Raw genomic sequence first — 24725 nt, forward strand, 5'->3', positions numbered from 1 at the left:
CGACTGCCTATCTGACCTCCACAACCCAGTTTCCTGGGTACCCCCCTTGTATTTGGTTGCCCAGGTTAGACTCGTTTTTACATAGGTACTAAGTATATTTTTATCTGCAACCCCGAGTCCACAATTTCCCGGACAGGTATAAAAAACTTATGCTCATATCTTGCAGCTTAATTGATTCAGCCTAACAAAACTTACGATCACACTTATAAATTATAGTAACGATATTATACCTACCTTTTCACAAACCTCTTTACAGCTCAAATCCTCTCAATAAATAAATACAGAAATTGGTACAGTTAGTAACACAAGACTCACATCGAGCTAGGTACAGTCGTAATGAAAAGCCCTAAGCCGCGCCAATCTCGCCTACACTGGTTACGGCTTAATTTGTGCACAACTGTACTAAGACTTAGGCTGCGTTTATATTGGAGGATTAGAAATAATTGAGTAAGGTTTGGTTAAATGTACTAATGAGTATAAGTTAGGATACTTATACGATTGCTACCTTTTCATTTACACTGAAATTCGGCGAGTCTAGATGAGAAATACATAAACACGGGCTACTTTCACAGAAGGATTGTTCAAAAGCGTTACAACGGCCTTTGTAGACAGAGAGGACCAGCAGAAACAGAGGTGGGGTTTAGGCAGTAAAAGACTGATGATTTCCCATTTCCAAAGAAAAACTTTTTTTACATAAACATAAGGGTATGATGTGATTACAATATCTGTATCAGTAATTTCGCATATAAATGCATAAATATTAAGATTCTGATCGAAAAAAACTGTTGTTATTGAATTGAGAACCTCATTTTTGGGATATTGTTTTAAAATGGGTTTTGGTAAAAACTCAAAACTTCGATAATGCTATAAGTAGGTATATCGTGGACAGTAAAAACGACTAAATACTTAGCAATTATTACTTTACTATTAGTAAAATTATGCATCGCTAAGTGCATCAATGTGCAACCTGCCTTAATCCCATTTACTGGCTGCCACGTATATTGAGAATAATACGGAGTATTTACGAGTGTTTCCTTGTAAGCCCAGCTTCAAGTCGCTAGCATGGATTTGCCGGTAACTATTGTTGTCATTGTAGTGTTCAGTGGCGAGGCGTCGGCTTTCGAATTTCAAGAAAGAAGCATAGGTATAAGTTATAATATCGGTATAGGTATAATTAATATAATCATTTAAACCACACAATTTAAATATGTAGGTATAACAAAACGCCTACCACCGTAAAAAAATTGTCTATAAATTACTTGAAACATTTTGCTCCTACTAAACAAGCCGCGGCTTCCTCCTCCATACAAAACTACGCTTGCGTGACGTCATCCACGCCGCGCCGCGCGATGTTCGCAAAATAAGGGCGAGCGGTAACCCGGCTCACGGAGCGGCTTCCACCAATCAAAACTCGCGAGTGAACGAGAAAGAACGCGTCAAGAGTAGAGTAGCTATATCTGTCTACGCGCGAGTGACAGCGCTTGGAGCTCTCAAATATGTAAACAAACAAATCAGACAAATTCACTCTCATTGTTCTTATTTTGTTTTAGATAATACCATTAACAATTTGTTCTTTGTATTACTTAATTGAATTTATTAGTGTGTGTATCATTTGGAAATAACATAGTTCGTGTGTGTACAATATTTTATGTTAGTTTAAGTGTTTTAGTTACATTATGTCAACATAGATGGCGTTGTGCATTTTTATGCAAATCCTGAATCGCGGTGTTAAGATTCTCCGCGATTTAAAGACCCTAGTTGGGAATTTATAATTTTGATTACATAGTTGGCAGTATCATTACTCCCTACTAATCTCCGCGATCGCACTGTGTGACGACATGGTACTCAGTACAAGTACAGTTCTACAATGTGTGTATGTACCTAGTGAAAATAGAGATGTCTACGTTGAATTGAGTTATTTTGATACGTAGACAGTTGGCATCAGGTTTCTTTTTAATGTACCTATAGCATTTATCGCATTAGCCTGTTTTCCGATTCGACAGATTATTTACTTTAGGAAGGAACTTATTTTTCAAGATTAAGTTTTGAGAATAAAAACGTGTTATAAAACTCGGGCACGCCGCTCGGGTGAATTACCTACCAAAATTACGTCTATATTAAAATTACTAATGTCCTGACGGATAAATACCTACGATAAATATCAATGGCTAACAGGCCGTTGTAAATTAAATACTTAAAATGTATTGTTTCTAGTGCCAAGTTTTCTCAGATTCTAGTAGTTAATATACCTAACTAAAGATAGTAAAGTTTTATAGATATTAATAATCTGCCGAATTCCTCGAGAAAACATGTTCAAACTATCAGTCTCTCAGTCAGTGCTAAAAGGTGGACTGCGAAATTACCTCCATTACCTCCCCCCCCCCATCCCTGTGTACTCCCCCCCCCAGTTTTTTTTTGCTGCGGCTTCCCTATTTCATTAAACCACCCTTCGCCACTGGTAGTGTTAAGCGATTATTGTGGGAAATACGATATTATTGTTTAAATATGGTAAATGGCACTTTATTTATTTTTTGGTATTTATATACTAACAATTTTGTATAACATTATATGTATGTCTTTAAGGTATTTATCTATGGGCCAATGTAGCTTGAAAATAAACGTAGGTATTTGATTTGATTTATTCGGCAATCAGTTTTGTTGGTTTGGGAACTGGGAATCAAGGTCGTGACTACAAATTTTTGGAACTGATGTGTTCGATATTTGGCGACTATCTTTCTGTGTGTGAATAAATATTTTCTTGCCAGTTAATACGAAATCCTGCGTAAAACGCAAAATTGAAGACTTAGTAAACTTTAAAAGAAATAAGCTTTATTTTTAATTTGTTTATATGCTTAGTGCTATCATTAAGCATATAAACAATTTAAACAGAATTCATTTCTGTGCTATAATTAAGAAGCGGAAGCCCCCTGCCTATTAGCCCGAAAAAAAAACACGAATAAACTCATGCATTTTATAATATAAGATTACTGTGATATTACCAGGGGGATTATGCTACCTGTACAAGGAAACCTGAGGGAATATTACAGTACATGAAGGACAAAGTATGAATAATTCATGTTTACTAGTAGCTGCTAATAGAAACGCAGAGTATATCGGTTTTGGATATGTTCAAGGCATATTTACATGCAGTTGACGGTCATTTTATAAAAAATCAACTAGTTTTTTAGCATACCTAAAATAACTGTAAATGTAACTTTTAACTTAATTTTTTTACCAGCCGTTTTCCTGCGTGGGAACTACTAGGGATACAATATAGTCTATGTTACCCGGGAAGACTGTAGCTTTCCAACACTGAAAGAAATTTTAAAATTACTTCAGTAGTTTTGCAACTTTTAGGTTCAAACAAACAAAAAATCATTTCTCTTTGTTATATTAGTATAATATATTAAGTTTTAGAAAGTGTCGCACTGTCTCTAGTCAATTAGAAATCTTCAAAGCACCCTTACTTCTTCAAAAAACACTCATAAACTAGTTCCAAAAACAAATGTTATTGTAGTTAAAACATCAACACAGAAACTCCATAAAACGGAATGGCACATTTTCCGTACCTATGCCAAAATTAGAATAAAATATACAACTGTTCGTTCGAAAGTAAACAATTTTGCTAATAAGTGTCAGATTTGAGCTCCAAAGAGATTTATGATAGCAAATGTTTCTAAATTGTAAATGAATTTAGTAGCCGTTGTACGACGATATTTTGTAGAAATGTTATATTTTGGAGCGAAAAACAAATTGATATTTTGTGGGTGATTTGATGCTTGTTGCTCCTTTATTTTTGTAAAATAATGCGGTATTTTATACCTTGTTTCATAGTGTTTGCAATTAATCATTAATTCAGGTTGACAAACTTACTTACCGCGGCCCTGGTACATAAAAGGCCTACGACGGAACACGATGGAATTTTAGTCAGTAAAAGTCTGACTCTCCCTCACCGCTGCTAACCCACAGCGGTATCATTTGTAGATTTGCGTTTTGCCATCGTTAAAAAAAAAAAAGGTTGACAAACTTTTTTCGTAACAAAAATGTGTGAGGCGTTTTAGACGACATTAAATTAAATATTTTGAAGGTTACTGTCAGTTACTTACAGACTATACGTTACTAAATACTACTAATACAACGTCTTATAAATCGATGGAGCCGGCTGCACGCACGAAAAAACATGACTCATGCGGCGTTACCTCGCTCTGAGGCGTTACCTCGCTCTGAGGCGTTCCGTTTAAGGCTTGAAGTGCAAGCGAGAGCACGCAGCGAGCGACAAAGAGGCACAATCGGCAGCTACTCACGTTGTCACGTTCAACTATCGTCAGTAAAATGACTTTACAGACAATGGTTTTTTTATAAACATTATTAAGTTATCATTTCAAAACAAAAATGACTACAATCATAACCAAATTTTTTGACTAACTTTCTATTCCAAAGTGTACTTTGTAAAGCATTCTAGTACGACCGGCACCGAGGGACTCAGTTGTTCAACAACTTGGTACAAGTTCTTTTGAGACCGGGAAACGGCCAAGTTTGAGTTCGTGGAATATTTAGTGAGAAGAACAAAAATATAAGAAGATATTTTTGTAGATTCCTTGTTAGGTATACAGTTACTAGCTTCTGCAAGTGGTGTCACTTGTGTCAGAAAAAAAAACATTCATCTGACTAGCCTTTTTATTTATTTATTAGTAAAAGGAACACGAACAGCTTCTGTGTATAAATTAATAAAATAAAAGGATATCAAGTAGGGATTTTTTCCTAACTATGTTAGGGTCGGCTTCCAGTCTCACTAGATGCAGCTGAGTACCAGTGTTTTAAAAGCGACAGCCTAACTGACCTCTTGAATCCGGAAAGAAAATAATCTTCCTCAATCAATGGGCTATCAAACACTGAAAGAGTGTGAGTGAAAGATTTTTTTACATCGGACCAGTATTCAGATTAGGGCTTCAAGTAAATAAACACACTTTTCAGGTTTATGATATGTTATAGCTTTTCCGTATTTATAAGTGGGGTATTATGATATTTCGCAAAACCCTGATTAAGTATATTTATCTAATAACAAAAGTGATCCGTCAGAGTGTGGGAGGTAGATGACGGGTGGTAGGCGGTAGGCGGTATTAAGATAGATTATTAAGGTAATACATACCTAATAATAATATATTATTGGTGTGTTTTTTGTCGTACTCTTTAGATATATTTAGTCAAATATGTTATTGAATGTATACTAAAGGTTACTAAGAAAGCTCTCATGTAATATTTGATTTTAGATGTATATATACATATATATAGGTTTATTTTTAGGTCATGTATATAAATGTATTAAAGAAAGCTCTTACTTTTATGTGTGGTTCTATTTGAAATTGAAAATATACTTCTTTAAACAAATTCTTTAGAAGTACTTACATTATTTATTAAATATTAAAGTGGAAAATAAATAAATATAACAGCGGTAGTCCTTGAAAGCGATATCTAACTGTATCCTTTTGTAACATGTATTTCTTATATTAGATAAGTTGTTTAGTAAAATAAAAATTAGATAAATAAGGAAGTTGTTTATACAATAAAATAAAAATACATTCGATTTGAATTACCACAAAAAATAGCTCTACTGAGACTTGAAAACGCTTACTTTTCGAAACATATTTGATACTTAGTATTAGCATATTTATTTTCTGAGCAAAATAAGTTTTTCGTTTATAACCGACCTACTTCGTGGTCCTGATATTAATATTTGAGTGTGAAGCCGTTTCTGTATGTACCTAAACTAACGTAGGTAAAAAGAACCACATTATTTCTTAGAATTGGAATGTTTTCATAAGTTAGTGACCGCTGCTCCGCGCTGTTTTGTTAATTGTTGATAGTTTATGTTATGCGAACCGATTAATAATAATGAAAAAACAAAATATGTCTTTTTAATCAGATAGCATATTTTTTCAAACCGTACTGACTTACATTCTGTGCCATAGTATGCCTTTTCATTTCAATTAAAGTTACTGTCATGTAAAATATCAAATACATTCTAACCTAACCTATTCTTTTTATACATATTACATATCTATCTAATTCAGTTTATAATGTTGTTATTACCTCGACAGACAAACAGAAACAATAACTGTCGCATTTCTTATATTTATGCGGAAGTTCAGGATTTTCCCATTGTCCTTGAACATAAGTCTTTAATTAAACTTGACAGAGGAAATGAGTCGGAATTTCCTCATAATAATACCGAAGTTTTTCGCAATAACATTCAACAAAAAGTTTCAATTTATTGTTCCTTTGGGGCAAAATGTCTAATCTCTTTAGTACAAGACAATTTTTTCGCATTCCGAAAATTTAGAACCCCTGTAGGCTACAAACTTTATGTCGTCCAATAGTTTGGTCGGGGACTTACATACCTAGGTACCAGCTTACATTGGTCGCGCGTATAAGTACGCGGTTTTCATATGCGGGACACATTTCTAGCTCCAGGTACCTAGTATATTATTTGTCGTCGCGCTCTCATACGCGTGACAACGCCTGTTAAAGTGAAGAACTAGACGGCAACATAGCTATTATATATGTTTCCAAAACACGCAGCATTTGTTGAAGAAGAAGCATTCCTAAATCATGCCCATGGACAAGCTCTTTCTTACCAGAAAAACCCCCTCTGTGCTCTTTCACTCGCAGAGCAAGTGACAAAAAATGAATATTCACACCTGTCACGCAGCTGTCAATGACAATTCATAGCGTTCATAAATCACTATGGTTTATATGCAAATCACTATGGAAATGTATCGTAGTGCACTAATTACAACCATACATAACTTATCGGTCGATTAAAATCCAGGCCAGATCCGCCATAAAATCAAATCAAGTTGCACACTGGTAAAACAATATTTCTAAATATAAAAAAATAGTCAAGACCGAAATTCCTTTTATTCTGCGTAGGTGATTCAAGCGACGCTGATTTACGAATAGGATTACAAATGGCGGCTTCCGAAGATTGTCTATGTCACCCAGTTCCTTGATTTAATAATAAAAGAGGAAAGTACTGAGTGAGCATAAATCTGTATAAGTAATGTGACAGAGATGTAAGAGATTTTTTTTATTATTTTATATATAAGTATGAATATTTTTTTTGGTGCAACATATTTATTTAAGGCTTTCCGAAAAGCCTTACGCATTTCGTGTTTATAGTTTTCTTTTTATAATTTCCGTAGGAAGTAGAATTTGGAAAAACGAAAGTAAACTTAGTCGAATTCGGTAGAAAACCTTTCGTCGATAGTCGTTTATATTTATGTAGGTAATCGGTTGGTCAAATGATACTACGAACCTGAATTTTTCGTGAAATCTGCTCTTTATCCAACTTTACTTTGGAATTATTTTAGAAACAAAGACAGAAATAAATGTTTAATTTATGTTTACTTAATCCGACATCTACTTGTTGTTTTTTTATATATTTTATTTTTATAGTACATATTATAAATGTATGAGGTACACAATGTCTCACAACCCTTTGATACGCGTCACAAACCGTCTTACCACAAAAACTTTTAAACGTCAGTTTATGCCTTGTCTAAAAAAATGTCAAATTATGACGTTGACATATGGTTCATTTTGCAGCCAAAATTTTATTAGACAAGTGTAAGACAGGGTTTAAAGTTTTTGTAGTAAGGCCCATAATGTTTAAAATGTTACCTAAACTAGACCATTTTCTAATTTCATGTAACTATACCTAGATCTTAGCCCTCGTCAGGCCTTTGTGGCAGTATACAAATGAGGCCCAAAGAAACCTTTGACACAGGTCCGGCTTTTTTGCTCTAATCCTAGATCCATTTAACATTCACGCACAATTGGTATAATCGATACTTTCCATGATAAAGCTAGGCCTTGAAGACCCCCAGCGGAGCCTAGTAGGGCCAAGGCCTGCCGGGGTTGCGGGATTGTTCGAAAGAGTTACCGCGGCCCTGGTACGTAAAAGGCCTACGACGGAACACGACGGTTTTTAGCCAGTAAGAGTCTGACATTCCCTAGCCGCTGCTAACCCACAGCGGGAGGCCTTGAAGGCAGACTTGGATAGATTAGGATCTTATCTTCGTTTGAATATTGCTATCTGAAGGTTAGATTGTGGACGTTTAGTACTAAAAGAGCTTTTACGAAGGTTGGAAATCTCAAGTTTGTGGTGTAATTTTGTTTTAAGTTAGATAGGGACATTTATTTGCGTCTAAATAGCTACCTACTTACTTATTTTTAAGAAAAAAGTAGGTACTTATTGTCAAACTTCCTCCTAAAACCTGATGTAATTTTTTAATTATACAAATTCTGTTGGTACCTAATAAATTCTTTACAGCTAAGTTATAGTGAAAGAACCTAAATGCCTTATTTTTAGCAGTAAGATAGAGTTTACATCACTATAAAGTTTATACAAAAATATTTTCTGTAAAAAAAAAAACATAAGCTCAAATAATCTCACAAACATAGAAATTACCCTCACATGGCAAGAAATGTAACGCTGAATTTCTATGACCTATCTCTGATTTCTATATCCATTGATTTGTTATTAGACATAACATTGCGACGCTGCCTAGCTCGATATTATTTTTGGTAAAACGCATAGATAGGCTATTAAATCCACCGTAGACTTTTTTCATTTCATTTCATTTCATTACACTATAACTTATTTGTGAGTGAAATTGGCAGTAAGAAGGTCACCAACCTTTATCATCAGCTCGGAACTCGGCCTCCAGCTCAGCCTTAGTGGGCTGCGGCTCCGGCTGCTGTTGCTTGCTGGTCTTCATGCTCATTGACTTCCTCGTCCGATGACCACGGAAAGCCGCCTGGATTTTAGTCGCTGCCTGCTCTTCTGACTTGGTCTCGGTCTCCTTGGCTTTCTCTTCTGGAAGTGAGAAGAGTAGTGTGCTTAGTGAAGTTTATAAAGGTGAGGAGTTTGTTCGTTTGTTTGAACACGCTTATCACTTTAACTACTGATCCAATTGAAAAAATGTTTTAGTAGTCATCAATTATTATCAATGGCCTTTTAACATCTATAAAATATGTTTCAATCTGCATCCGTGTCAAGTTGTTTGGTTTCAGTAATAGATAGCGTATTTATCGAAGAAGGCTATAGGACACTTCTCATCAGGATGAGCGAAGTATTTTCCATGGAAAATGGGTGTAAATATAAAAAATATGTATAAAAGACAGCATTATCTACTTTTTATTTGCTAGAAACATGGTATGGTATTACAAGATGTTATAGTATGTATAAGTACTAGAATATTAGTAAAGATAGTTCACTATAAAAACACTAAAGTATTGAACCTAACACTTGGTAACTAAAATTGTCATACATTAGGTCTGAAATTGAATTGTATATTCAATTTCAGACCTAATAAAACTGCTGAAACTCCAAAAAGAAAAACTGACTATATTTCTTCAACCTGTCGAGAAACTTTTTAAATAGCTCCAAGTGATAGGTCCCGGGTTCGATGCCAAATGCCAGACAAACACTCTTGTATTAAATTGAGCAGAACTTCTGATAGATATTTTTTCGTGAATTTGGCAAGTTTCCGAAAATGGGTCAAGACAGAAAATGGTATATTTCTTATGTGATCTACATGTTTTGATGTAAAACTGGAGCAGTCCTCGATTGATATCTAAATTGCACTGGCAATGGATATTTTTAGTAGAATGGTGGAGATTTTTATTTGCTTTTCTTTGATTTTTGGTGAAACTCTTGTGTTGATAAATGAAAATGAAAATATTTATTCGCCGAGATATGGTTAGTCCTCATGGTTGGTCCTGTCGATTGCATTCAATGGTTTATTATACCTTTATATTTATTCTACGGACATGCCAAGTTATTAATACATAGACAAGTTAATTTTTTTCTTAGCATTATTGTTTAAACGCTGACTGTACAAGAAATAAATTAAGTCTGAATTGGCGTTTAATTTAAAATTAAGGCCAAAAAAATTACTACATCTAAATAAACAATTAAACCAACACTGTCCTACAAGCTAAGCTCAATAAACTCACAAAAAATACAAACATCCGAATTTAAAACACCTCTTTCAGAAGTCGGTTAATAAATAAAACGAAACGTAATTTTGTACACAAAAGGTCTACACTTACAAAACCAACATTTTTCGCCGAGATAAAGGAGAGATTTTTCAAAAGCCAACGTTGTGACGTAAATTATTCAAAAATGTGAGGACCCGCACTTTACGGGTTAAAATAAAGAGGTTATTTTAGGGTTGCCTCGAAGTGCGGGTTACGGGAATTTGACCCCTTTAATTACTAAGACTTAGGTTTTGCGTCAATACTTTTTTTGGACGGTATTTGTTTTTATAGTATAAAAAAGTTGTATTGTAACTAATTTATTTTTTAGGTCATATTTATTATAATATATAAATATCTGTATTGGAATTTGTATTTTTATGTAAGTCTAATAGACTTAAATTAAATAGTATTATTTTTGTAAATATTGTGATACAATTATTTAGTTTTAAGTTAATTTGCTGCGCCCTAACAGGGTAATGTATACCTAGGCTAAGGATGCATCTGTATAGATTTTTGCAATAAATAAATAAAGTTAAGTAAATGGTGAAAATATATGGATTGATAAGTTACTTTCTTAGGGTGCGTCCACATCTGGCGAATGCGCAGCACGCGAGCCGATCGCGAGCTGTCCGCGAGCTGCGCGCGTGCAGTCACTGCAATAGTTCGGTGCGCCTCTTTAGCGCAACTCACGCAAGGCTCGTATAGAGCGCGCGAGCGGCGCGCGATCTGCGCGCAATCAGTTCTCGCCCTTACAGTTCCGTATATTGGCTCAGTACTATCGAAGATGGCAGACGTCGCGCGCCGCCTGCGCGCCGCTCGCGTGCGGCGCTTAGGTCGCGCGCGAGCTGCGCGCGGGCCAAGCAGAAGCGGCACACGAACAAAAATGCACGCGCGCAGCTCGCGGACACCTCGCGATCGGCTCGCGTGCTGCGCATTCGCCAGATGTGGACGCACCCTTAGGTATAAATAATGAGGAATTTATTCCACATAGATACTAATATAACATAGAGAGTTTATAGTACAGAATTTAAAACTCTCTGCTTTCCTTAGAAGTCGCTTAGAATGATTTTTAAACCATTTTGAAAAAAAAAGCAAAATACACCATTTTATCCTGAAACTAAAACCTTTTGTCAAAGCTTCGTAAAAAGGCTTAGCCTGTATTTTTTATAATGCTAAGCACTGTAATTCTTGTTCAGAGATAAAAAGGGGAGCATTTTTAGTAGGGCCACTAAAATGTAACCTTTATAATGTTGTTAAATGTTAGTGTTCTCCCTCATGATGTGGCATTTTAGTGCGCTCATAAAAGAGTTACGGCTTTGTACTAGTATTCCGAACGTGGTTTAAATAATTCAAGATTATTCGTGATTTGACATTGTGTTGAACATTTTAAAGTATTCCTTAAGAATTATTACTCAATAACGTAACCATTTTTCCATAACGAGTTTCTGCTTGTTTTGGAACGCACTTACATTTATTTGTGGGTCCCGGCTGTCATTTGAACATTGGTAACTTGGTTGGAGGAAGTCAGACAGACAATCGCTCCATGTAAAACACCAGTACTCAGTTACTGCTAGATATATTGGAAGTCGACCCTAGCATAGTGGGGAAAGGCTAGGCAGATGATGATGATACAATTTTATAGGTACCAAAGTTAATTCAAAAGTAAAATGCCTTTGTCTGAAAAACACAAATTCACACTGTAACAGTATAGATTTTTTTTCAAGCTTCTGTCTGCATTTTCGAGCCTTAAACACTAAATTAAAACAAGTACACTATAATTTCAAAATAAAACGCACATTTGGGAATCAAACGTGGTACCTAAATGTGATTTTTATTCTGATAATGATAACTTCGGCGCGTAAAGTACCGCTCGGGTCGCTTATTGCGTTTTCAAATGGCCACTGAACTTAATATATGTTTGTTTCATATACTTGAACGCTAGATAAACACGTTATTTGAATATTTAGAAAGCAGCTTTCTTTTTATATTTTTTGTGTAATACGCAAAACCTATTTTTCTGACTTCGATTTTTGGGTGTCGCACTCAAATAGTAGGTTAATTTCAATGTTTTCTTTTGTTACGGTTATATTATTTGCTAAGCCTTGTTGTGCCCTTTTCTTATTTTTTTACAATTTGGAAATATTGTAGTGTGAGTTGCACCATGTACCTAACTATAACGATGGCAAACGCTTAACTGTCAACTTACCGATGCGACCAATTAGTGTCAATTTATGGCGACGGCTGCTTATAATGTGGTTATCATTACAGTTACATAGTGCAACCCCCTTTTCATAAAAATAAATATAAACCGGCCAAGTGCCGTACCGTTATTTATAAAACGGACAAAAAAATCACGTTTGTTTTATGGAAGCCCCCTAAAATATTTGTTTAATTCTAGTTTTCAGTATTTGTTGTTATAGCGGCAACAAGTGATCTGTGAAAATTTGAGCTCTAACTATCACAGTTCATGAGATACAGCCCGGTGACAGACGGACGGACGGACGGACGGACGGATGGACAGAGGAGCGAAAATAATAGGGTCCGGTTTTACCCTTTGGGTACGGAACCCTAAAAACAGACCTACACGAAAATCATACAAAAATATATTTCAACGCATAAGCCCCGTGGTACCAAATCTCTCCAACAGACAGCTAACATGTTATCCCCATGCAGAAAAAGCAACAAAAAACTCTAAAATCCGACCAAAATTCTAGTGGAAAACATGCCAAAAACTCTACGAAACATTTCTAAATTCATACACGTTTCAAATAAACCCTAGATAAAGTTCAGATCCTAGTTCTCTACTAGGTCACAGGCCCCAGTTTGGTCTAAATAATTTATGAAACGGGAAGCCACAAGAGTGAGACAGCCTTTGAACTTAGGTATATGTACTTCTGTACCAATGTAAAAAAGACGAAACATTTGTGATGTCTGTTTGTACCCTAACCTCCCCACTCAGAGACATTTAATGATTACTTAAGTCACTCCTTAGTGACGGAATGTCATACAAATCCTTTACTAAGGAATGGCTTAAGTAATCATTAAATGTCTCTGAGTATAGAATACCACTGCAAACTTTAAGTCGGCTGGTATTTTGTTTGGGCTCGTAAATTATTATGGAGATGTATAGTAGAACGAACATTACAACGATCAGATTGTTAGGTCCGTTCAGATAGACCGGCTCGGAGAGCATCGGTGCGCATTTTTCTTTTCAGACCGGAATCAGCTTCGAACGGCTCCATGAGATGCAATCGGAGCTAATCGTCAGCAAGACCGAGAAAAAGTACGCAATCGGAGCCGGTCGGCTCTTCTTATTATTTCACATCGAGCGCTTTCGAGCATTCTTAGTGACAAAAGCAGTGCGCATGCAAAAATTAACCTTACTTCAAATACTAAGCACCCGATTTTCAACGTGTTAAGAATTTGCTCTCCTCTCCGAGCCTGTCTATCTGAACGGACCCTTAGTCTGCATCAGACGGATTGAAAGCTGATAGGATAAAAGATTTTCTTTAAAAAAAATGCTATCCATCGGGTCGACTCTCGGCCAACTATTTAGTGTCCGGGTAGGTACTTTAAAGGCTCCGAATTAACTAAAACTCCGATTTGAAAAAAAATACTGCTGGGAAGATAGACCATCCCCAAGTAATATAGTTTCGTCCCCCAGGTTTTGTCCGGGTACGAGAGGAAGTTCCCCCAGGACTCGTGAAAGCCGCAGGAAACACCTGGTATATAAATAAAAACTTGAGGAAATTTTCAAGCACGGAATACGAATTAGCATTTTTTTCGTTTTTGCAAGGAAGTGTGGAAATAGGTACAGGTGGGGACATTTAAATTGGGTCAGCATGTTTTAAGTATCTAAAATTAGAGCACTTAACGTTCTTTGTCTTTTTTTGTGGAACTAAGAGCTTTGCACGGCGGAACTCGGTAAATGTAGTATTATACAACTTTACTTATTTATATGTATTTTATACGGTGCAAGAGTTAGTTTGGATGAAAGTTGCTAGCCTCAGTGATAACTCGTAAAAAATCCTTTCTCTTATTTATCGCTCATTTATGTAGGAAATAGTTTCTAAAGAACGCGGACGAAACCACGTGGGGAAACTAGTAGGTATATTATATGATATTCATTTACACTTATTTTTTCAATATCCAGATCAGTGAAATATTTAAACCGAAGGAAATATGAATTCTTCACAGAATACATATATTATAAAAATCGACTCAAACGAGAATTTCTGTTAAAGCATTGTTTTTCATTAGTTTAATCGAGATAATATATTTTTGTAGTAGCTGACCCATTTCCACTGCTCGCAAGTGTAAACTGAAATCAATAAAGAAGTCTGCGAGAGCTGTAACTGTTTCCTTTTTGTATTTATTTGCATTGCTTGAAACAAACCAATTAATTGAAACACAAAGCTAAGAATTCTATTGGTTCAATTTCAATGTAAAAAACTAGGTTCTTGATTTAATCAAATTAAAATTATAAAAGTATCTTTTATAAATATAAATAACGGTTAGAATTGATGTTAGATCACATATTAAGTGAAGCTGACTTTAGAAATGGTTACAGAGAGAGAGAGGGTCCCATTATGTAAAAAAATCTTTTCAAAATTGCGTCCCAAAATATTATAGCGATGTTTGATCTGCCAACTGTCATATATCCATCTTATATCTCAAATAGAAAACGACTAAACTATGAGGCAGAACATTGAATAGATTAATTTTGCACTGGCTTCCTCCAGCGGTTTCATCCCACCCCGTAGGACCTACATTCCCGGATAAAAAGCTCTCTCGATATATGGGGTTATTTCCACTCTCACGTACATACGAAGCACCGTGAAACCACTATTGAAACAAAATCAACAGGAACACCCTTTCTCTAATATTAAATGTGGCCCTGGACGACCGAGCCTGGCAACAGGCCTCACTGCCTATTCGCTTGGGAGGCCTCGGCGTCCGCAAAATTTCCAGTCTTAGTTTACCGGCATTCCTCTCCTCGGTCCACAGCACCGCAAGTCTCACTAGGAAAATTCTATCTTCCTCACTGGTGGACTTTGGGGTGCCGTGTTTGGCCGATGCGTTGAATACTTGGAAAATGACTTGCCCAAATACGGTTATGCCCAGTGACCCCTCCTCTCAGAGACAGTGGGATGGGCCGCTCTGCAGCATCACACGGAATGATCTTCTTAATACGTGTAATGGTGCTGCCGAGCGTGCTCGCCTGCTGGCTGTGGGAGTATGGGAATCTGGACTATGGTTGCAGGTTATTCCGTCAACCAGCATAGGCACTATGCTGGATGACAACACCTTCCGGATAGCTACATGCCTTCGATTAGGCGCTCCCTGTGTTGCTCCGCATCGCTGCCATTGCGGTGAAGCTGTCGACAGCCTCGGGCACCATGGTCTGTCGTGCTGCAGAAGTGCTGGTCGTATTGCACGGCATGCCAGCATTAACGACATTATCCGTCGTGCTCTTTCCACCGCCGGCGTACCAGCTGTTTTAGAGCCTAATGGACTGGTACGTGACGATGGAAAGAGGCCAGATGGTATGACGTTGTTGCCATGGAAGATGGGTAGGCCCTGGTGTGGGACGCAACATGCGTCGACACCCTGGCGCCATCACATCTTCCTAGCACGGCAGTCTGTGCTGGGGCGGCTGCAGCTTCTGCAGAGACCACCAAGCGGCGCAAATATAATAACCTTATTGGAAATTATAGTTTTGAGCCGTTTGGGGTCGAAACGCTCGGACCGTGGGGCCCGAGTTCGCGGTTACTTTACAAGGACATCGCGAAAAGGCTTGTCGACGCTTCGCGTGACCAGAGGGCTGGCTTATTCTTTGGACAAAGAATTAGCATTGCCATTCAACGTGGCAATGCAGCCAGTCTTCTGGGCACGTTTCCGGAGGACAGTGATGCGGAGGAATACTTCGACGCCTGATCGATGCTCTTTTATATTATGTTTTATGTTTATATACATTTTGTATATAGTATTTTATTTTTAGTTTTGTATAAAGATAAGTAGCTTAAGTTTGTATATATGTATAGTGTGTACATTAATAATTCAATAAAATTTAAAAACAAAAGCCAGTTAGTAACAACAGAATTACACAAGTTTTTCACGTTGATTACAGTTATTTCAATACATATTCAGGAAATAACTAAATAACAAGAAATATTCCTAATCATTATGTTCTATGCGTGTGGGAATAATTTCTCTTTCTGAATACAAAATAATAATGTGGTACGAAAATGGACTATTAGGAGAGAAATAGTTATTATAGTAATGGCGGTATGAAGAATATAATAAAGTTTCTTTTTATTTGGCGTGATTTTGAGATATAGGTAGATCTACCTAATATTATTTTGGCACGAAAGCATAGTACCTAATGTAATCATTTTAACTTTCTTTTTCTCTTATGACTCTGTTTTAAAGGTGTATTATGATTTTTATCACTTTCCAATAAATAATGACCTATCCAAGTTGTTATTTTTTTAATTTTACCATCCCCCGATTATATTAATATCGCACCCATCTGAGATTTAACTTTTTTGTAAGTTGTATAAATTCTCAAAATTTTCTCATAATTTTTTAATGAATGAATAAATGTGACAATAAAAACATGTAATTTTAAAAAGCATTCATTGAAAGTTAAAGCCAATTAACTATTTTAATTGCCATATGCACAATCATAAAATCCATTACCTATATCTATTTTCAAAAACCAATTACATAGTTAGGTTCGAGTTCGCAAATCAGCTCATAAATAAAAAATATTGGTACAAACAAATATAATAACTGTTGACAGTTATCGTATGTAGTTAACTGCTAATTTATTTAACTGTATAATTTTATTACCCTTCAACACGATATGTAGGCTCGTTATTTTTATTTTATTTACTAAGCTTTAGTACTGAACTGTCATCACGGTTTTTGAGCTATTGAATTTGTCCTCTATACAGTATTACTACAGCATCTTAAGCCCCCAATATACATTGGCCTGTGATGGGCCACGCTTTGCAATTGCACGCTAACATTGACAATTGTCCGCCAACATACACCAATACCCCGTGTACACATTGGTGATGGCGTGTATTGGCCACGCATGGGCCAATGTGTACTGGGGGCTATAGGAACACTTTTAAATACTTAGATTTTATTGTAACCTTCTAGATTTTTCATCTGTTAATTTCTCAACTATGTACGAGTTGCCTTCCAGTATAACTTGATGGTAAAAAGTACTGATTATGGTCTTAGATTTAATTGAACCTTCTCGTTAGCTTAAAACATCTACGAAAAAATAATAAAACATGTTTGTTAATCATCAAGGAATATCTCTACATACCACCAAAACAACCTAAAAATAAAACTTCCAACCCCAAACAAATCAACAACAAACAGTGCTACACCAAGAAATAGTATTTCTGCTAACAAAGCAACGTTTCTAACAAAACAAACAAACATACAGACATACAGACACGCCTTCCGAATCCTAGACTAGAACTATTGTAACATTTCTGTAAATAAGTTCTACTTCATAATGAATGTTTCTCACGCCATCTTTGATTGCTTTTTGTTTATTTCTTGTTGTGTTTTATTTTGTAAAGTGTTACGATGAGTTGCACCATTTAACTATAAGCAATTTTCAGCTGTCAAATTGCCGATTTAACCAATACACGGCAAGTATACGGCTGGTTATGGTTTGGTTATCGTTATAGCTAAATGGTGCGAGTCACTTATAGAAAGAGGTGGAGCTTGGTTAGACAAGCTGTCAGACTTTATGGCTTTTGACAACCTGCAACGACTGCCAAAAATTGGAATTCAAAAGACAGCTGAGATACCGTGATCCACAATGTTTTACGTGCCTTCCATAACACTAAAATTAAAATCGATAAAAACATAAGTAATTCTAAATTCTAGTTCCGTTTTTTGTCTCTAAACGAAATCTGAACATATGGTATCATTAAGATCTTTTAAAAAGCCTTAAAATAAACTGAAGACTGAGTTTTATAAGCCAAAAAACGTACACCGAAAAAGGGCAAAAATAAAAATGCAAAAACTAAGGAACTGCGAAATTGTTTTTATAATATAAAACGTGTGCCGAATTTATTTTAACCCGAAATTCTCGAGTGGTTTCTGCAATGTTAAATATTAATTTTAGTTACTGTGGACAAAGTTACCCCCAGCCTAAATAAAGTAGAAATATGTAAAGCCTACATACATGCAAATTTTATGTTTCATATTCTGTTTTATATATTTTATTTTTACGCTATTCTCAATGTAAAAAGAAATATGTGCATTGTTAGTTGCTTAACTTTTTTATATCGCGCCAACATTGGTAAGAACGATAAAAAATAATATTTTATTTAATCACACGGTTTACAAGTAAAAGGGAAAACTAAAAAGTCGGCTGACAGTTAATCCGATGACTGGCATTTTTTAAGAAACTATTGATTCCAAACAAAGGACAATGGGCGATTCCGGTCCAAATGTCCACCACGAACGAGACCTATATGGCTAGATAGCCCGTTAAATATAGAACATTTTTTGTTATGAAAGTAAAAAAAAATATAATGCCAGAAAAAAGTTATAGCAAAATCAAATAAAACATTTTATAGATTTAATCAATTTCATTTTTTCAATTACTTTTCGTGATGTTCGATTTTCGTACTTTCTGTGACTTCTGACAAAATAGAATGGTTCATATTAGAGAGAAGACACCACCAGTTACATCGAACTTTCTTTCTTAGATCCAGGCACCGCTGAGTATATTCAAGCACTTCTGGTGCCTCAATTGGTTAGTGATTCGTACATCCATCGGGCAAAAACTGGGTTGGTTATATGCAAATGTGTCTTACTCATCTTAGTTTTAGATAAAGTTCGGAAATGGAAGTGGAATAAAATAAAAAATAATAATGATAACATACAAAAAGTACCGAAAATTAAGAATACATTTTTGGCTATAACTTTTTTTTGGCATTGTTTTTTTTTTACTTTCTTAGTAAAAGTTGCTCTAAATTAAGTGGACTATTTAATTATATAGGTCTCGTTCGTGGTGGACATGTGGACCAAACTTCATACATTCTTGCCCAATCTCCTTTTAAGTCGGTCTGATACTGGCTAAATACTTGATCTTTGTAATGTGTAATGTGCGTACTTCCATTCATCTTCCTATTGATTTGTGAGCCCAAACAAACTGTCGGCCAACTAAAAGTTTGCCATGTGCCGTGTACACTGAGAACCCTGAGATCTCTATAAAACTTTTTAAGAATGCATGAAAACGACCATAATATAGACTTTATATTATGAAATCCTTTTCGCAACATCTGGTTTGATTTAATATTTAAATGCTACCATCATATTTTACGATATCCCCGATTTACGCATAACTGGCAGCCATTAGAATAAATCTCTTTTGCAAACAAAAATATTACGGAAATGTATTAATAATATTTCTTAGGGAATATTGTTACAATAATTCTATCTATTTACATTATTAATGCTGTGTATTTTGGGGTGAAATTGCTCTTCAAACAGGGGTTTTCTTTCAGCATTTAGTGGTGTATTGGATTACGAACAAAATCTGTTTTGTAATCTTATACTTTCTTATTAGTAAATTACATAATTGGGATGTTATTTAAATGTGAAAACCTTTCTTTCATTTTGATAATGTCTTCATAAAATCAAGGTGGTTTTTAGAAGATACTTGTACGTAGTATTCCGGTTTTTTAATATGCTTGTCCGGCTTCAGCTATATGTATAAAAAAGGCACCTAAATAACTTATTGCAATGAAAATGGTGACCCACAAAACCAAAAATTTAACAAACACACAAATAAATACCAGTACACTTGCAACCCAAAAAAAGTACCCACATAAAAAAATATATTTGCACAAAAATTCACTACTAAAACATAGCTTGGATTCGAAAGCGTCGACATAAAACAAAGGGGCGCTGAAAATGCTGAAACCTGAAACACTTTGACGTACAAAGGCTGGGTGCGGGTACAATGTACACGAAATTGTGCAATGTATCTGTGTGTGCAATAAGTGGGCTCTTGTACTAACCATTTGTGAGCGGAATTTTAAAATGTCTTGCAAAAATTTTGAAGGTATGTAATCGCATATTTGTGTGTTGTGTGTTATTTTTTTTTTACTTTTTGATAACTTAGAAATTAAGTTATTAAATTGTTAGTTTTTTTTGCATGTAAAAGTTGGTTAAGGTATTGGGAAAGAGTATATGTATTCTTAAATCGTTAATTCATAAAAAAGATTCTGAGCCCCATTTAAGAGGAATAAATAAAGGACAGTCTTGTTATTATATATTATGTATGTTAAGCGCAATTTTTGTATTGATTTTGTTCTAAAAAGTTATGAATTGGTAAAGTTAAGGAAATTAAGTTATTCGTTGGAAAATGCATACAAAAAGTAAAGTATTGTAAAATCGATTTTTGCATTTTTTGTTAAGATTTCAAGTATTGCTACCCATTTTTAAATTAGGCGAAGTCTAGTTATTTATTAACCGAATTCGCAAAAAAGAGGAGGCTCTCAATTCTGGTATTTTTATTTGTGAAATCTCTAATTTCACTAATTCATTAATTGAATGTTTTATTTAACAAACGGAACTTTTCTCCCCTTACGCAAGCGATGTAATAAAAAAAGAGTAATATGAATTTCAAAAGACACGACATGATTAAACAAAGTCTGTCACAGCAAAAATAAAATTATATCGTCACAATTTTGTACCCAAAATATATGAAAAATAAGCAAAAATGCCAAACAAAGCGATCTCTTATAAAACTGAATTGTATTGACAAGCATCCAATTATATTTAGGAGTCAAGCATCGTTGTAAGATGTTAGATAAAAAAGGGTAAGAATATAAAAAGGTACAACAATGTTCCTTGTAAACACTCGATATCTTTAGATAAATAAAAATATGTATCTTTGAATAAATACAGAGGAGACGTTATTTTTGCTGATGTTAACGTAAATAAATACAATAATAAGTAGTTGGTTTAGGAGTTCGGGAGCATTTCTGCCATAGATTTTTATGGCAATAAAATCCACAGTTATCTTAGGGCCGCCGTACACGGACTGCTCGAGCAGTTAGCGGCTGAGTGAAATACACGGACCGCTCGAGCGGTCGGCGTCGACTGCTTGAGCTGTCGGTTGTTGACTGCTCAAGCTACGACCCAACTGCTCGAGCAGTCAAATGAGAAAACAGACGCCGCGAGGCCGCAAAGGGCGGGGGGGAGAGGGAAGTCGGAGAGCTGTCGACTGCTCTAGCGCAGTCAACGGCTCGAGCAGTCGGTGTATGCCTCGCAACCGCTCGCGAGCGGTCCACGGCACGATGGAATTTCATCATGCAGTTGACGGCTTGAAGCGGTCGCGACTGCTCGAGCAGTCGTGTGTACGGCAGCGAATGAATGACTATAGTTCACTGCGCGGTCGCGGCTTTAAGCAGTCGGTCTCAACTGCTTGAAGCAGTCCGTGTACGGTGGCTCTTCGCTTATTGGATTTCAAACCATCATAAAAATAGCCTACCTACTAAAATTAACTGCCTATGCCTGAAAGAATTTCGCAAATCGGCCGGGAGATTAACGTGTCCAAACAAACTCTTTTTAATATTAGTAAAAATCAATATCAGCCTTTTTATCGTTGCACAAAGTAATGTAGAAAAAATGTAGACGACATAGGCATGAAGGAGTGCTATACGTCCGAGAACGATGTCATTTATATAGAGCTAAGTCGAGAAGAAAAAATGGGAAAACCCACCACCATGTCAGATACATATTAGCAAAGAAAGACAAAGAAAAGTCTACCAAAACATCAAACTATCGCCAGCCCTCAAAAACTGCAATCTCTACAAAACAGTATTTACAGCGAAACGTGTCTATCGGTGCCCTCACAGACAGCTGACAAAGCCGGCCTCTCGAGGGCTCTCGGCCCTTAGAGAGAGGCGTAACGAACGAGCCTCGGCTAGGTAGCCTAGATTTGTGTGTAGAGGACCACATGGGGTTGCTTGGACAATGCTTTACGTGGTGCACTGTATAATTTAGACATAGAACTCAAAACATAATTTTGCTGCCATGATAAATTGCCGATGATGATTGATTTTAGTTAGTTGAAAGAACACTATCTTGCCTCTCTGTCATAGATGCATATAGTATTTATTGTATATATATATATATGTATTTAAGTAGTTTATGTTAGTGATTATATATTGGTTATATCTTCTTTCTTTTTACACTCTCTCCTTACCTATCTCTTTTATTCTAACTCACCCATAATGGGCCTGCTGGAAGAAATTTCATTACAGATAAGCTGTGCCCTTGTACAATTTTTTTCTATTATTTATTATTGTTTGTGTTTTATGTGTACAAAACTGTTAAATAAATAAATCTTTTGAATTAAGAAAAAACAATAATTTCAAACAATTTGATCAACTGTGCTGGAATTTAGCCTCAAACTGTATTAAAATCCATTTACTGTATATTTATTTCAGATTTTAAGAACCATAAAACGGTAACTATAAAATGGAATTCCGTAAAAAAAAAATACTTATAGCCCTTTTTAAAATACATCATAAAATATATCAGTAAGTATCATTATTATATCAACCACACCTACCATTTGCTATAATTATCCAATAAAAAGTGGAACTTGTCTAAAGTAAAAAAAAACAATAAATTAGAATTTATGAGCAAGTAAATCATTTTTCTAAAATATTTTCATATAACGCATAGCCCTACTAAGGTACATTGGGTTAGTTCTAACAAGGGTATGACAGAAAGGCGGCTATTTTCAAACGATTTGTAATATTTTATGAACATAATGGATTTTGCTTTTTTTGTGGGTAAACGCTATTAAGTATCTCATTTATCAAATGTGGCTTTAGCTTGGACTCTAAGGAGAATAAAAATCTTTCTATGTATCTGTATGTACCTATAAAAATTAATCCCGATATCCCTTGGTCACGCCATCACGCGTGAACGGCTAAACTGATTAAGCTGAAAATTAGAAGGGAGGTAACTTAGACCCAGGAGAAAGACGTATGACGTAGTTTTTTGTCACCAATTGCCAATGCATTCCGGCTCGGGACGCGTGTAAAACCGCGAGCGGACGCTAGTCGGTACGGTATAAAAAATAAATAGTTGAACTACTATAAATGTAGATAAAGTTTGTAGGTACGTCCCTTGGGATTTGTAGGTACTACTTCTCTTGGGATTCGTAAGGCTACAATTTACTGTGCCTAACTATTTTCTGAATCCCGAGAGAGCTGTTTAAAGCACCCGTCTATAATGTACGAATTCTTAAAGGTATATCCTTTGTATAAACTCCCTACCTAAACATTCTTGTGTGTTACCTTAAGCTTAAGAAAAAAACTTTAATTCAATTTCAGATTATTTGCAACAGCTAAACCTTACGTGATAAATCCATAGATTCAATGAAATCTTGCTATTTCTTATGTTAAAAACAACTGAAAACCGATTCAGCATACCTATACATGTACAGTTTGATTTTAGAGATAGAAAATACAGACAGACAGTCGTTTGTTTATCATAAAGCGATTGTTCCTTACCAAAAGTTTTCAAAACTACGAGTACTTACAAATTCAATTCCCATCTTCCCGAAATTCCCATTGACAGTCAACAAACCAGAAAAGCCCGGAGCTACGTCAAACTGTCCAGAAAATTCCAAAGTACAGGGTGCTCCGACCGCAGGCATTCTGAATGTGTAACCACCAGCGTGTTCGCTTTGTGTAAGAACTAGCTGTGGTATGCGACTTTGACTGGGTTTTTGAGAGAATTTGATTATTTTAAATTGGAGGTAATTAAGTACATACTTAAACTTATAATCTTTTCTTGTGTTCTGTCAGGCTGTATTTATATGAAAGGTTTGATCGGATTTCAAATCGATTGATAAGAAGATTGTTCTCATTTGGCCATATCAAAAGGTTACACAATTAGAAAACATTGCTAAATCTCTCTTGTAATTATCGGCTAGCTTCTACCGGTAAATTTACCCGCTATACATATGAGTTCACTGCTTTTCGGTCCTGCATATGTTATTCAATATTCAATTCTTTATCAGCATTCTAGTGTGGAAGCCATATTACCGCCAAGTTTCATCAAAATCTATCAAATAGTATTTGCGTGAGCAAAAAGAAACATGCAGACACACAAGCAACCATACATATAGGTAGGTATTGTACCCGTAGAGCGAAAAGTTACTAGGTTCGAAAAATCACAATCCCAATGTCATCAAGATAACATAAATAACTCTCTCAAGAACTGTAACTACATCTATCCATAATACAACATTACGTCTGTCTGTGTAAATGGGCACGAACCGCAGGTATTCAGCACATTTACAGTACTGCAGAGCCAACACCGCAGGCATGCGAGGCTGATAGACATACCTTGCTGTGTATAGTTAGTAATGTAGTAGGTAAGGTTTTTACAAAGAGTTGAGAAAAAATGTAAGGTAGTTCAAACAGTGTTTTAGGTAGGTAAATAGTTTTATATTTTTTGCAAAGAAAATTATAAGATTCAATAAGCGTATCTATTGAATATCTTTTTTTATTTTATTGATAGACCTTACTTTATATTGTAACACTCGGCTTGGTTTTGAGGAGACCAACGAAGTTATGGATGAATTGAGTGAAAATCGCTATTATTTA

General features: G+C 35.6%; 1 protein-coding gene across 1 annotated transcript in view; it reads right to left on the minus strand.

Annotated features, from left to right (window-relative positions):
• LOC110371478 (sperm surface protein Sp17) overlaps nt 1-24725 on the minus strand; it is a 148428-nt gene that overhangs the window by 59042 nt on the left and 64661 nt on the right. The window contains exon 2 of the mRNA XM_021327763.3: nt 8699-8878. Within this exon, the coding sequence (XP_021183438.1) occupies nt 8699-8878 (180 nt within the window). The remainder of the gene's footprint in view (nt 1-8698; nt 8879-24725) is intronic.

Source organism: Helicoverpa armigera, chromosome 28 (assembly GCF_030705265.1).
Source record: "Helicoverpa armigera isolate CAAS_96S chromosome 28, ASM3070526v1, whole genome shotgun sequence".
Taxonomy (NCBI): domain Eukaryota; kingdom Metazoa; phylum Arthropoda; class Insecta; order Lepidoptera; family Noctuidae; genus Helicoverpa; species Helicoverpa armigera.